We start from the raw sequence: 15,976 nt of genomic DNA, 5'->3' as shown, positions 1-15,976 counted from the left end.
AGAAGAACAAGAAAAAGAAGAAGAACAAGAGCAAGAACAAGAAGAAGAAGAAATCACTCTTCCACAGCGCAAGTCCCGATAACAGCTCCATGTGCTTTACAATTCCAACATAGAAACATACCCAAAAAATGCAACTTAAACTCACATAGCAACAAGACTAAGCAAAGTCAACAACAGCACACGCTCAAGTGTCAAGTGAAGTGAAAATAAACTGACCGTGAACAAATCGTGTTCAAAGTCTTTGTCACTTGACTTTGATGCAGGTCCGAGGTTGCCATTCTGTACAATGACCGCGCCGTGCTGGAGAACCACCACATCAGTTCCGCCTTCAGGATGCTGAAGGAGGACGAGAACAACATCTGCAGCAACCTCAGCAAGGAGGAGTTCCGCGAGTTCCGCACGCTGGTGATCGACATGGTCCTCGCCACAGACATGTCCTTCCACTTCCAGCAGATCAAGAACATGAAGAACCTGCTCAGCATGCCGGAAAAGTGAGTACATGTGTTTTATTCTACATACGTGAAACTGAAAGCGACAACTCATTCCATAACGAGAAAGTTACCTACCCGGTGGCAGCCAGCCGCGGTGTTGGATTGGTTGAAATTGAGATTAGTTTTGATTTCAACCAATCAGGCCCCGCGGTTTGTTCTCACCCGTTTGGATGTCACCCACGTTCGCCTCGTGCCCCTCCGCCCATATCTCCACGTGTGTGTGTACCACGCAAATGAAGTCAGCGGGTCAAACTATGACACCGACACATGTACTGCCTGCCTTTGACCTAACAAGCAGTTTTCCACTGCTCATATCGACAAAGTCACTGAGACAGACTTCACTCTCGAAGCTGTCTTCAAAGCTGGTATGGTTAAGCCTCCTTTCCTCCGCAAGGTCTTGGATGTTAAAGATGTGATATTAGGAGAAGTGGTGATTGGTCTCTTCGGACTCTCTTTTCCGCTTACCTGCTTGATTTTGATGAAGTGTTGACAAAACATTCGGAAAAGTATTTCCCGATCGATACATTGAAAGATATCAGCAGTCTCAATTACAACTCTGGCTAACACACAAACGAGAAGTGCAAAAACGAGAGCCTGGACCTGAATTTCCGTAAAAGACTGCTAAAATGTCTGATTTAGCATTGACCATTGCTGCTGTTTCACTGTTCTGCAGTATCGAGAAGTCCAAAGCCCTGTCTCTGGTTCTGCACTGTGCGGACATCAGCCACCCTGCCAAGGACTGGGATTTGCACACGAAGTGGACAGGCTTATTGCTAGAGGAGTTCTTCAGACAGGTAAGTTTCGAATGATAGATTTTCTAACTTGTGTTCAAATGTTTTAAGTTCCGACCTCTGTGCAAATATTCTTATTACTAGAAGAGTTCTTCAGACAGGTAAGCTTCGAATGATCGATGTTCTAACTTCTGTTCAAATGTTGTAAGTTCCTACCTCTGTGCAACTATTCTGTTCAAATGTTTAAACAAGATAGATTATGTTCTCTTTAAAAGTGTTTATGTGAGTTCTTTTCTCAGTCGCTTTGGAAAAGAAAGTATGTACTCATAAGCTGTCCATAGTTCTGAATCGTTGAATGAAATGTCTAAAACAGATCGTAGTGCTTCATCCCAAGCAACTCCGATTTGTGTTGTTCAATGGTTGAATGTTAATACGTGTGTATGAATGTGTGTGTTGACTTCATGCAGATAAAACAATGATACATTATTGATCCTCTGAGGAGAAGGACAGTTACAAAATCAAATTCGTTAAGCATCTTTAATGGACGCTATATTTTGGAAGACAATAATTTAGGTAACACACGCTCAGCGTTTTTGTTTGTTAAAAAGCAACACCCAACAAGTTTATTAATATTGCTGTTTACTTCAGCTCATCGTCTATACGTTGGTCAAGTTTACTGCCAAGGGAGGAAATGTGTTTGCAAGTGCTCATAAATTGAATACGCCTAAATTTTATTTCAGGGAGACCGTGAAGGGGAACTAGGTTTGCCTTTCTCCCCTCTCTGTGATAGAAAGAACACCCTGGTTGCTGAATCGCAAATCGGTAAGTAAACCTAAAAAAATACTCGTTTTGTGTTTAAATGGTCAATACCTTTTGAATTGAAGAAAGATGATATTTGATAACCTAATACAAACTTATGATAGCTAATGTTACCTTAATGGTGTTTTGAACATGTACATGCAAGTATGTTCACATTATCTAAAATGAATTGTCTACAGTTTTGCAAATGTCATAATAGCATAGAACTTGAAGGAACACAAATTTCAAGAACTACAGGCATTACTGGAGATGGAGTTTTGGATGTCAACAATGAGATGCTGAAATTGTGAGAGATTTGTTCGTTTGTTTGTTTGTTTGCTGCGGCCATATCAGGGCGGTGCTGCTTTGACATATAACGTGCGCCACACACAAGACAGAAGTCGCAGCACAGGCTTCATGTCTCACCCAGTCACATTATTCTGACACCGGACCAACCAGTCCTAGCACTAACCCCATAATGCCAGACGCCAGGTGGAGCAGCCACTAGATTGCCAATTTTAAAGTCTTAGGTATGACCCGGCCGGGGTTCGAACCCACGACCTTCCGATCACGGGGCGGACGCCTTACCACTAGGCCAACCGTGCCGGTCTATTGTGAGAGATGAAAACAAAGCACATAGCAAAATCTTATATGATAAACGTCAAACTACAAGCTCTCACCCTGGCCTTCAGCGATCAAGGTCAGACGACAGTCGAATGAAAGAAATGAAATCAGAAATGAAAACAAGTCGCGTAAGGCGAAATTACTACATTTAGTCAAGCTGTGGAACTCACAGAATGAAACTGAACGTAGTCCGCCGCTAGTGCAAAAGGCAGTGAAAGTGACGAGCATGTTTGGCGCGGTAGCGGTTGCTCTGTGCTTCATAGCACGCTTTACTGTACCTCTCTTCGTTTTAACTTTCTGAGCGTGTTTTTAATCCAAACATATCATATCTATTATGTTTTTGGAATCAGGAACCGACAAGGAATAAGATGAAATAGTTTTTAACACGATTTCGGAAATTTAATTTTGATCATAATATTTATATTTTTAATTTTCAGAGCTTGTTTTTAATCCAAATATAACATATGTATATGTTTTTGGAATCAGAAAATGACGAAGAATAAGATGAAATTGTTTTTGGATCGTTTAATAAAAAAATAATTTTAATTACAAGTTTCCGATTTTTATTGACCAAACTCACTCATGAGTTTTTAAGCCACCAAGCTGAAATGCAATACCAAACCCCGGGCTTCGTCGAAGATTGCTTTGTCAAAATTTCAATCAATTTGATTGAAAAATGAGGGTGTGACAGTGCCGCCTCAACGTTTACAAAAAGCCGGATATGACGTCATCAAAGGTATATATCGAAAAAATGAAACAAACGTCCGGGGATATCATACCCAGGAACTCTTATGTCAAATGTCATAAAGATCGGCCCAGTAGCTCTACACACACAGACAGACAGACAGACAGACAGACAGACACACACACACACATACACCACGACCCTCGTCTCGATTCCCCCCCTCTATGTTAAAACATTTAGTCAAAACTTGACTAAATGTAAAAAAGCATGACAGTTTCTCCAGCTGCGAAGTACACTTTCATTTGAGTAACATTTATTGACAGACAACTTCAAGCACACGTTTCACCAAGTATTTAAATCTTACCATATTAGCAAGAGACTAACTTTATATTTGATAATTTTAGTAATTAAAACAAAATCAATACTCCCTAATACTCAATAACGAAATATTTAACCCTGAAGTCTTCGTCTTCACTCCATGGCCCAATTCGTCACGGCCTCTGAAAACAGGTCTGCTCACTATCTCACGCATACTTTTCAGGCTTCATCGAGTTCATCGTGGACCCGAGCTTCCAGGTAATGGGTGACATGCTGGAGAAAGTCCTGACCCCTCTGCATCAGCAGCAGGGTGCCCGGGCCCTCGTGGAAGAAGCCATCTCCGAGGAGGTGTTTGAGAGTCGTGAAAACAAGCGTGACAAGAGCACGAGCACCTCGGGATTGTCACGATCCAACACGCCGCGCACGCCAGTCTCACCTTGTAGGGATTGGCTTCTTTTGTTGTCGAGTGTTCAGAATGATGTTTGTGGTGGTGATGGTGGTGGTGGTGATGATGATGATGATCATGATGATGATCATGATCATGATCATGATCATGATCATAATGATCATTATGATGATGATGGTGGTGATGATGGTGATGGTGATGGTGATGATGATGATGATGAGAAAGAGAAGGAGCAGGAGTATTCTTATTCTTCGTCTTCTTCTTCTTCTCCTTTGCTGCACCCAAAATAATAGGAGAAAATAGTTCCCCGTTCTAGGATATAGAAAGTATTAACGGAACTCTCTTTTCGGTATACTTCTGTTTCATCCTGTAAACTGTCAAATTGTCCTTACCTTGTTGAAACTATAACAGTGTAGTAGATATAGTACACTGTAGGTTGTGACTGTTCATTGTTGTAACAATAACAGTGTAGTAGATATAGTACACTGTAGGTTGTGACTGTTCATTGTTGTAACTATAACAGTGTAGTCTTCGTGGTTGAAAACGACGTTAAACACCAAATAAAGAAAGAAAGAAAGAAAGTAGATATAGTACACTGTAGGTTGTGACTCTGTTCATTGTTGTAACTATAACAGTGTAGTAGATATCGTACACTGTAGGTTGTGACTGTTCATTGTTGTAACTATAACAGTGTAGTAGATATAGTACACTGTAGGTTGTGACTCTGTTCATTGTTGTAACTATAACAGTGTAGTAGATATAGTACACTGTAGGTTGTGACTGTTCATTATTGTAACTATAACAGTGTAGTAGATATAGTACACTGTAGGTTGTGACTGTTCATTGTTGTAACTATAACAGTGTAGTAGATATAGTACACTGTAGGTTGTGACTGTTCATTGTTGTAACTATAACAGTGTAGTAGATACCGTACACTGTAGGTTCTGACTGTTCATTGTTGTAACTATAACAGTGTAGTAGATATCGTACACTGTAGGTTGTGACTCTGTTCATTGTTGTAACTATAACAGTGTAGTAGATATAGTACACTGTAGGTTGTGACTGTTCATTGTTGTAACTATAACAGTGTAGTAGATATAGTACACTGTAGGTTGTGACTCTGTTCATTGTTGTAACTATAACAGTGTAGTAGATATAGTACACTGTAAGTTGTGACTGTTCATTGTTGTAACACACTGACAATGGTTTCAGACCGCAGCTACGAACTGAAACGACCGTGGGTGGAGTGTCTTCAGAACAACAAACTCAAATGGAAGGAAAAGGCAATGAAAGGTATTTGATGTGCGTATGCACTTTTGTCAGAATTCTCACAGCACAGACGAAAATACATCTAATGGGTTTCTCGAGGGGTCTGGAGAAATGCTAGAGGGTTTATGGAGAGAGAGAAAACTCCAGTGAAAAAGATGTAAGTATGGATTGAGGAAAATCACGTCTGTGTGTATGGAAGGGGGGGGGGTGGTTGGGGGGAGGGGATGAGAGGGAGGGGCATGGTGAAATGGTGACTCGCTGGTCCTTTGTTATACTTAGTGAGATTGGGAGAAATTGTTGACATAGACACTTTAAGACAGGTATGCCGTTTGAGAGAATGTACGTCATAAGAATGTAAGCTTTAAAAACTGTTGTCAGCGTTACCATGTATTTAAGACTCGTCGTGGAATGTAGATACAGGTACCCTACCAAACCAAATACTGACACCATGCTTGTACCAATCACCTGAAACACTGTAACAAACAGGTACGATACCAAACCAAATACTGACACCATGCTTGTACCAATCACCTGAAACACTGTAACAAACAGGTACGATACCAAACCAAATACTGACACCATGCTTGTACCAATCACCTGAAACACTGTAACAAACAGGTACGATACCAAACCAAATACTGACACCATGCTTGTACCAATCACCTGAAACACTGTAACAAACAGGTACGATACCAAACCAAATACTGACACCATGCTTGTACCAATCACCTGAAACACTGTAACAAACAGGTACGATACCAAACCAAATACTGACACCATGCTTGTACCAATCACCTGAAACACTGTAACAAACAGGTACGATACCAAACCAAATACTGACACCATGCTTGTACCAATCACCTGAAACACTGTAACAAACAGGTACGATACCAAACCAAATACTGACACCATGCTTGTACCAATCACCTGAAACAGGTACGATACCAAACCAAATACTGACACCATGCTTGTACCAATCACCTGAAACAGGTACGATACCAAACCAAATACTGACACCATGCTTGTACCAATCACCTGAAACACTGTAACAAACAAACCCAGCCTTTCTATTCTCCTCAAAACACTTTCTTTCAATTAATTGAACTACTAGAATTACTGGCCCAAGACCTGAAAAGTAGATGCGATAGCAAAGCAAATCGATAAAGCAATTACTATACGCACAGTACATGAAGCAAAATATTGTCTGGATCAGTTGAATTTCTAGAACGTGTCCAAGAAACGAAACAAAAGTTATTATAGCAAATTCAAAGCAAACAATGGATCTATGACCTTTTGCAGTATACCCAAAGCAGCTTGACATATATACCTGCATCATAGTTGTGTGTGTCCAAGAAATTCAAAACAAAGTTATTATAGCAAAGCAAACCATGGAGCTATGACCATGCGCAGTATACCCACATCAGCTTGGCTTACCTGCATCATATGTGTGTGTGTTACCCATCAGATGCAGAGGAGCGCCAAGCCGCCGCAGCCGCCGCCCAGTCTCCCTCGGAGCTGACAGACGATGCAGAATCCTCCATGGCCCAGTCCCAGATGCCTGCCAAAGACTCTGTCAGCGCCAGCTCGCTAGGTGATGACACCAGGAGACCAGCACCACCCAGCATGAGAAATGCAGGGGGTAGCACCTCCTCCCCGCTACCCTCCTCCACCAGCAAGCAAGAACAGCAACAGCAAGCGTCCGCCGCTGTTCCAGCGAGTAGCTCGGCTAAAAGTGCAGCCAATGCCACATCCTCAGATATCAGTATTAAGCCTCTCGTCAAAGGTAAGGAGTGATGATGATGATGAGAGCCCTCTCCACGCTCTCTGTCGTGTCAGCTCTCAAAACTGTTTGACTTCTGACGTCAGTCGGTCATGGTCTTGTTGTGTGAAAGCGTCCGTCTGGCATCTATACATATACACAATTCTCCGTATCTAATTCAGGTCTGTGGACTGCAGTGACTGATCGTCATCTGTTTCGTCTTCTCCTTCTCCTCCTCCTGTTGCTTCTGCTGCTCTTCTCTTGTTGTCGCTGTGTTAAGCTTGATGATCCTCGCTCAGCTGTGAGTCTTGTTTGGTCTACCATTCAGCGGCCGCGCCTGTGCATCCGCGCTGGCTCAGTGTTTTGTCCTTGCTGGTGATCTGTTTGGTGACGTGTTTCCGTGGTGCGTGCGCACACGATGGTGAAAGTATGTGGCGTACTTCCTGACCTCCGGCAGGCTGTGCGACAATTGAGTGAGAATGATTCAGATCCAGACAAATACTGTCCAGAAAGTCAAAGCTAAACACACTGAAGTGACGACCAGCAAAATACACAATGCCATAATACACAAAATGGAGGAACGTTTAACATAAACCTTTGAGGAGAAGAAGTGATGGCATAAAAGTGGAAGCATAAATCGTAGTCAAGCAAACAGCAGCTTGCTAAAAGGTCAAGCCATGACAACCTCTTCTAGTGTATTAAGTATGATAATGAAAACTAATATTTAAAAAAACAGAAAAAAAGATAGATAGCAAGACTGACCAGACAGCCATGAAGCTGTCCTTGAACTTGACCTCTGCTTGACCTTGACCGTGCTGTCTTTCTTTGACCTCTACTTTGAAAAATAAAAATAAAAAAAGACGAGCGTGACGTCTGTGTTCTACTGTGATCAGTGTGTCCGTACGCTCGCTGTACTTGTCTGTACTCGTGACGTCATCGATGCGTGTACAGCATCGTCTGTATTATCGAGAGCATACGGATCTCTCGTGTCACTGTCTGCAGTACATCATGCGTGTACAAGCTGATCTCCTTCTCTTGAATGTGTACTCCGCTAGACAGCATGGACCCTGTTCAAGTGGTACTGTGAAACTCTAGGACTGTCCTGTACTGTGTGCGCTGTGCTCTGCAGACTGTCAACCCTGTTGAACTGCGTTGTGTAACCGGGCTGTTATTGGTGTGCTCGTGCGACTCTTGCTTTAGAGCTGTATACCTTTAAAACTACGATGTTCTACGCAAACTTTGAACTGCGCGTACATGCAATGGGTGTCTGTGTAACTCGCTCTCACTGTGTTTTCTTCTTCTTCTTTCTTATTGCTGTCTTATCTTCGCATGTGTATGTAATGTTTGTTAAGACTACGTACAACTGTGCGAAGAGTGTACCCACTGCAGAAAGAAGACAGAAATGGTGTCGCAGGAGGAACATTTCTTCGAAAACGGCTCTACAGCCAAAGGCTTTTAGGGGCAAAAAGAATGGTGAGACAGAGAGTGATAACCTTTCCTGGGTGGAGTAGACTTCATGCATCGAAAAGGAACACGAGGGACCTTTACCGCGGATGGACAAAGAATAGTTTGAGAGGATGTCGTCGAATCCGTGAAAGCAGCAAAATATCTTTGACTAATTGAACGTGTTTGACTGAAGTAGTTCCTGTGACAAGCTGAGACAAGTTCTAAGGCAGATGGGGACAGACGCTGATAAGACTGCGTGGATGGCTTTGCCTGACTGAATTATAGTTCCTGAATGGAAATACAGAAACTGCCATGTGTGACGTGGTGAGGTAACCGGCATGCTCTTCTTTCTTGTTTTTCTTGTTACATCTCTTTAAGTGTATGCCACAAGCTGAGACAACCTCTAAGGCAGATGGGGACAAACGTTGATAACGTTGCTTAGAGGACCTTCTCAGATGGACATCTCCAAAGGATGTTACCTGTTCTCAAGTTCTTACAATTCTCTCCACCACTGGGCTTCAAATCTGCCTTCGGTTGCCATACGATAATGACTTGCGTATCATCTTGTTTGCATGCCTTCGTTTGTCCTTTTGTTTTTCTGTTGGTGTGTTTCAGTCATTCTGAATCACTTTCTTGGGACTATGCAGCTACTGCGCTCACCAGAGAGCAGGGAAAATAATCTGTTTCCCCCCACCCATTAAAGCTCAGTGGTTACTTTTTCAGTTTGAAATTGCTCACGTGTGTATCATTACAATGATGTTTTATGTGCATATGCCGAGTTATATCGTGATAGTTTCATGTTATCCCTTTGAGTTCGGCTGACTATATATCGTGATGATCAGGATCTGTTACAGCAAGAACTTACTCACTTAGGCGTAATTGCTTCAAAGGCGTGAACGGATTTAGAACAAAAGAGCAATTAATTCACTGCAAGGGTTTGGGGTTTATTTCTACTTGTAGAAAAGTAGTATTTACTTATTGTTACAAAATAAAAGCACCACAGACGTTTTGGATATATTTCGGTTTTATCGGTAGTGATATTAAACCGGTGATATTGTTTTTAAAAACATTGTCAAGTGTGGATCAAATATATGGAGCAAAAGGATGTTTTTGTTTTACTGTTTCATACGATGATATGGTTTGCATAACTAAGCAAACAAAGTGAGTTTAGGAGAAAAAATGCTGTAGCACACGTGGCTAGTGATATCACGCCTTCATGTTTGAATCTTACCGGCATACGTGTAGCTTGCAGTAAACACAACCAGGTATATTGTTTTAGTTTAATAGGAACGGTCTTGATACGCAGGCTTGCAGGAAACCATTGGTATAACGTTTTTTGGGCTAGTACACCATGCTTGTGGGACCGCTGTTTAAGCTGGCTACGAGGTGGGGCTTGTTTTTTCTCAGAAAAACGACTTACTTCGGTCCAATTAACACACGTTGACGGGAGGGTTTTAGTAAATATATCAAACACCAAAGAGTAATCCAAAAACAGTATATTTCCTTTCGGCTTTACTGAGTCGAACACAAATACAGGCCTAAAAGTGGCAAGTACAAACATGTAACTGGCGAGTACAAATGTTCATCTACTCGCCAAATGCGAGTAAAGTTGCTAAAACAATGTGTTGGTTCGGCTAGTAAAGTTTGCACTACGGCTTGTACGTGTTCAGAATCAGTAGCCGAAGGCTAGTACACCAATTTGTTGACTTTCTGGGCTGTAATACTCTAGCAATACGCCCAAGCAATCTCGTCACATACATCGACAAGATGTGTCAGCAGAGTGTCATATCATAAACCCACTTGTGTTGAGGAAAATTCTGAAGTAATTGATTGTTTATTTTAGAAACGAATAAAAAGCAAGTAGCCTCTACTTCTGTCAACGCATGAAGAACAAACACTAGATTTAGAACACTGATCTAAGCTTGGAGTTCATTTTTATCTCGCAGAGAAGTCCTATTTTAATTCACATGTTTTTTTGTAGAAAACATACAGTTATGAATCATTCTATCATTGTAATGTGATTGTATTGTGCTTTATTTATCCTCAAGAACGTAATTATATTCAAATGTACTTGAAAGTATACATATAGAACACTGGATTTGACTTTCTAGTGTATTTTTGTTTATTGACCTACCAGTCTATGTAGTGTGCAGTCCAACGAAGTTTACTTGTTTGATCATAAATCAGGATTTTCCATGATTATTTCAGGTTATTTAGATATAAATGTTGTATGTTGCTTTGATATGTAGCCATTTCACATTTTGTTTGAACCCTAATGTTACTAAGAAATGGCAGTCAGGTTATTTTGTGTTGAGAAGTTGCTCAAATACTACGATTTTAATTATCTCATTACAAATCATAGTGTATTAATTATGTTACAATCAGGGTAAGGATATGGTAAGACCGTAGTTGGAAAAAAAACCAGCATTAACTTCATTTAGGAAAGCTCAAATAGAACGTTAAATATTAATCAGAAGTACATTACTGTCACGAAAATCTTTACCTAATGTTACCATTCTAAATTTCATAATATTTAGTAGGCATTGCATTGTCATCTTGGGTGTTATGCTTTTATAAAAGAGTTATAGATCACAACTATTGGGATAGTTTATTAGCTTCTGTTTCATATCATTATGTCTCCTTAAACAGGGTGTGTATGCAGGAGTAGAGTACTATGGTAACATTTTAGCCTTGGAGTACTTATTACACAGGCCACTGAGAAAGATATTTTAAGGCACTGTGTTCTTTTTTAAACAGAACTCCAGTAACTGATCTATTCAAGGATAACATCAATATGGTCTGTTAGTGGTCGTCAGTATTTTCTTTAGAGATGTAAACCACAAACAGAGATTTGTTTTAAAAACGTTCTAGATAGAGTATACATTATGCCATTTTCTAAAAAAAAAAATTAGTTAAAAGAAATAGCAGAATTATTGACTCATACATTAGTCTCAGAAGAATATGTGGTTGAAGCTACCAGTAGCGAATGTAATCTTTGTTGCCGATAAGCGTCTTAGTTTAACATTGTACTGTCATATTTTTGCTAGTTCGATTTTTAAAACATGGCAACATTGTTCTGCTACTACTACTGATATCCAGTATGATAAGCGTTCTGATACAATGACACTAGATGTTCATGTCTGATCAGTAAATTGACTTATATTGTTGATCAAGACATGTTCATATTCCTATTTTCCCTTCTTTTTATACTTGAGTGTTGTTGAAATGGTTGAGTACATATATATATTATATCTAGGATATCCCTGTTAAATGTGATATTAAATAATAACCCGCATTACACATTCAGTTTCATGTTTACAGTAACCTAATGATACAACAGTTAATTCGGCACTGTTTTGCATTTTAAACCTGTGAACCTATAACTGTACATTGTTGATAACATGTTGATCTTGTTTTGTAAATATCACTTATTTATGCTGCATAATACATGTGCATTTAAAAATCTGTAACCCTTTTAAATGGTCTTTTGTACATGTTTCACTTTTTATCTCAACAGAATTCGTTTCCATCTTAGTATCAAGATGCGGAGACCCAAGCATGTAGAAGATGCATTTGCCTTTTATTCGTACCGTTAGCTTTTATTAATCGTATTACTTAAGGGTGTTTCCTAGCTTTGAAGGAAAGTGACTAAACCGATCCTTTTAAGCAAGAGAGAGGAAAAGTCTCACAAAATACACTTGATGAATGAAATAATTGGTCAGGGTAGGGGAACTGACAGTCATAATTGGTCAGGGTAGGGGAACTGAAAGTCAGCCATTTTGCTTCAAGGCTTGGTGTCCTGTGTCGAACTATCAAAGTAGGCAACACCCTTAAGACAATTGCCACCGCTTTGACTCTGGACTGAATCGGAAAGGTCATAATCCAAGGCAAAATATGTTTACACAACATTATATTTCATGGACATAACCATTTGAATCTGTTCTGTTCGAACGTTTAAAAAACAAGCCTTCAATGTCTTCTCAGTGCAAGCTGGGGAAAATCTAGAAACGTGCAAATGAAAAGGGTCATTTGGTCGGTTCTTTGATCACATCTTTCTTTCTTCTTTTTCTTTCGTTTGAGACGTAACTTCAGTGCTAAAGATGCACTTGCCAGTTAAATAGTATTTAAAAATCGACTACGAAGCTTCTGTCATGCACATAATTATCTTGCATAGACACATTCGTCAGTCCGGACTGCAGGGCGAAACGTGCTGTCGCATAGACACATTTATGTCTAATGATATCAATATAACACTAACGATAACACTGTTATAACATGAATAAGACTTGGCCTTAGCTTATTATTATTCATCGTCCAGGGTCATAGTGGTGGCATTATAATTATGACAGTGCTTTTACACCAATCTTTTTGAATAGGTCTGTGATCTTTATCATGTGTGTGATTTCACTGTTTTTTCTGTTAATATTCGTCTTCCTTATACGATATTTAAAATTATCACTGTTCATGTGTAGGTCCGTTTTCCACGAAAACGACGCCCTGTACAAAAACTCGAGACTGTTTACGTGATCTTGAAGAAATAAGTCGTTAGGACAGATAAATAGCACAGTTTTGTTTTAGCAGGTAGCTTTCTAGATTATTACTTCATTCAATGTATCTTATCTTGCGCAGTTTGAAGTAAGAGAAAGAAACAGTACGGGTCATAACAGGAACTGCCATGTACACGAAGGCTAAGAGGGACACAGAAGGCGTCGGAGAGGAAGAGGGGTTGGAGTGGGTGAGGGGGGGAGGGGTGGATGAGGGGTGTTATGGATGATTGTTGTTTGACCCAGGGACTAATGTAAGGCGTTATCAAAATTGGCATGATATTGATTTTATTGGGGGAATGTGTCCAAATTGGAAAAAAAAAAGGGGTTGTCCCTACATTCCCTCTACCCTGTCCAGAACCGCCCCGCCCCACCCCACCCCATCTCATTTTTATCTCATTTTTTTCTTTTCTTATCTTATCTTTTTCTAACTGATTTGTTCTTATCTGGGTTTTTTTCTGAAACTAACTTACTTTCTTATTGCCCGTTATGCCGTCGGTCCCGCATTTGGCATAGCCTCATTGGCTGAAAGGACGTTAAAACCCAACCTTACGCCCCCCTCTGGCATGTTGGTCAGCAACGAAGGGCCTTCATTAATTCATGTCTGCCTTGGGCCGACTTATGGATGGTACCCCTGGTGTGGTTCAGGTTCTTCGGTTCCGCCTCTGTGGTCCGATGCTAAGTGTTTTGGGGTCTTCCTCTGAGAAGTGGTGTTGAGGCGGGTGGTTTTTTTTAATGTGTATTTAACGGCATGGCTGTTTGATAATTATTTTAAACAAGCCGGGGGATTGGAGCAGACGAGGACAACATGGGAGAGAGCTTTGGTAAAGCAGGATGGTGGCCGAGAAGAGGGAGGTTTTGAACGATAGAATAAAGGAGAGGTGTCTGGGGACAAGGTGAAGAGATGTAAGGGCGGGGAGTGACACGTTATCGATAGAATAAAGGAGAGGTGTCTGGGGACAAGGTGAAGAGATGTAAGGGCGGGGAGTGACAAGTTATCGATAGAATAAAGGAGAGGTGTCAGGGGACAAGGTGAAGAGATGTAAGGGCGGGGAGTGACAAGTTATCGATAGAATAAAGGAGACGTGTCAGGGGACAAGGTGAAGAGATGTAAGGGCGGGGAGTGACAAGTTATCGATAGAATAAAGGAGAGGTGTCAGGGGACAAGGTGAAGAGATGTAAGGGCGGGGAGTGACAAGTTATCGATAGAATAAAGGAGAGGTGTCAGGGGACAAGGTGAAGAGATGTAAGGGCGGGGAGTGACAAGTTATCGATAGAATAAAGGAGAGGTGTCAGGGGACAAGGTGAAGAGATGTAAGGGCGGGGAGTGACAAGTTATCGATAGAATAAAGGAGAGGTGTCAGGGGACAAGGTGAAGAGATGTAAGGGCGGGGAGTGACAAGTTATCGATAGAATAAAGGAGAGGTGTCAGGGGACAAGGTGAAGAGATGTAAGGGCGGGGAGTGACAAGTTATCGATAGAATAAAGGAGAGGTGTCTGGGGACAAGGTGAAGAGATGTAAGGGCGGGGAGTGACAAGTTATCGTTAACATCGTATCACCTTTTAGTCTTAGTTGTCGTAGAACGTCTATTGAGTTTTATGTCAGTCAAGAGACTTGTTCTGATTCTTTGAATTCAATCCACAACTTTATTATGTGTTTCTTTTGTTGTTTATCTTTGAATGCTATATCAATCAAAATAATTCTTATGCACACATCTTGAGTACATATTGAAGGATGCTGTACAGAGCTGAAGGAAGGAATAAAATCTCATCATTTAAATCCCTCCACGTTGTCAGAATATTTATTTGTGTCTGTTTGTATACCCTTGCCCTCGTTTCTTCTTGTCGTGTTGTATGTTCTTTACGACCTTTGTTTTTAATGGTGGCATATGTTGCAGTTAAAAGTATCCACCTTCCTTCTTGTGTCAGTCACGTGGTCATGCACCACGGATGTGTCCAGACTGTTGCATGGGATGAGTGCATCCTTCCACTTGGACATATACGTCAAGTCAGCAGCCTGACCAGTCTTTGCAGAATTCACTTAGCAGGTTGTCTGTATAGTGTCTTTTAAACAAGTATTCGAAAAACAATTACAGTTTGGCTGTTGAGTTTTATCCAGCTGGAAGGAGGCTCTTGTAATGAGCAAAAACCTGGACGTATTTGTTATGTTTGAATTGACGGTGAACTCGGGCATCTTTAAACTCATTTGTTTTCAAAATTCCTAGCACCCATGTCTAGGCAGTAGATGATAGATTACTGCAATCGATCAAAATGAGGTCATATCTTTGGCTTCCGAATGAGTAATTTCACAGAACAGCACAAGAAATGTCTTTTAAATGGCTATCAAGACGTTTTTTGTTTTCTTTTTTCTTGTTAAACTCCATCAGACATTGTCCTTGCTTTAAGTCATAAATGCTGATTTTATACATACGTTTGAATTTGCGAGCGAATGTACAAGGCAGCCAACTGTCAGCGTTCAGCTTTTGCCATGACTGCCCCAAAAACACGTGCGGCGGCCCAGAATCGTCAGGTCTGAAAGTCAAGGCGATTGACGAGACGAGAGACGACGGCTTCTCTACAAAGCCTTCACAGCTGCGTCAAGATCTACAGACCAACGACTCACTCACAAGTTTCTTACTGCACAGATGTTTGAGTCGCTGTCAGCTTGCAATTATGCCAAACAACTTGCGCTTCAATGACTTGGTTAATAAACCAAACGTAGAACTTGGAGGATGCATTCCTTTGCACTGAAACCATCTTGTCAATCTCAAAGGGTTCAGGACTTGACATGGTACGAAAGCATGAACACATACCGAACATGAACATCCTGGTTGCTGTCTGTATACAGGGTGGGACAGTTTGCATGATAGATTCCCTTACAGACACCTATGTAAAACTGCAAAAT

The 15,976-nt window shown here is 40.9% G+C and overlaps 1 protein-coding gene across 1 annotated transcript; it reads left to right on the top strand.

Annotated features, from left to right (window-relative positions):
* Positions 1 to 263: 263 nt before the first annotated feature.
* LOC138960287 (dual specificity calcium/calmodulin-dependent 3',5'-cyclic nucleotide phosphodiesterase 1A-like) lies at positions 264 to 14,855 on the top strand (the record flags this gene model as incomplete). Its single annotated transcript, XM_070332116.1, is given in 6 exon segments — positions 264 to 491; positions 1,165 to 1,285; positions 1,963 to 2,044; positions 3,871 to 4,086; positions 5,266 to 5,346; positions 6,788 to 14,855. Coding segments are annotated over 6 exon segments (1,057 nt in total), but the record flags the coding sequence as incomplete, so codon positions are not given.
* Positions 14,856 to 15,976: the final 1,121 nt, after the last annotated feature.

Source organism: Littorina saxatilis, linkage group LG2 (genome assembly GCF_037325665.1).
Source record: "Littorina saxatilis isolate snail1 linkage group LG2, US_GU_Lsax_2.0, whole genome shotgun sequence".
In the NCBI taxonomy this organism is placed as follows: Eukaryota; Metazoa; Mollusca; class Gastropoda; order Littorinimorpha; family Littorinidae; genus Littorina; species Littorina saxatilis.
Note: the sequence above shows the minus strand (reverse complement) of the source record. Positions and strands in the feature narration are given on the sequence as shown.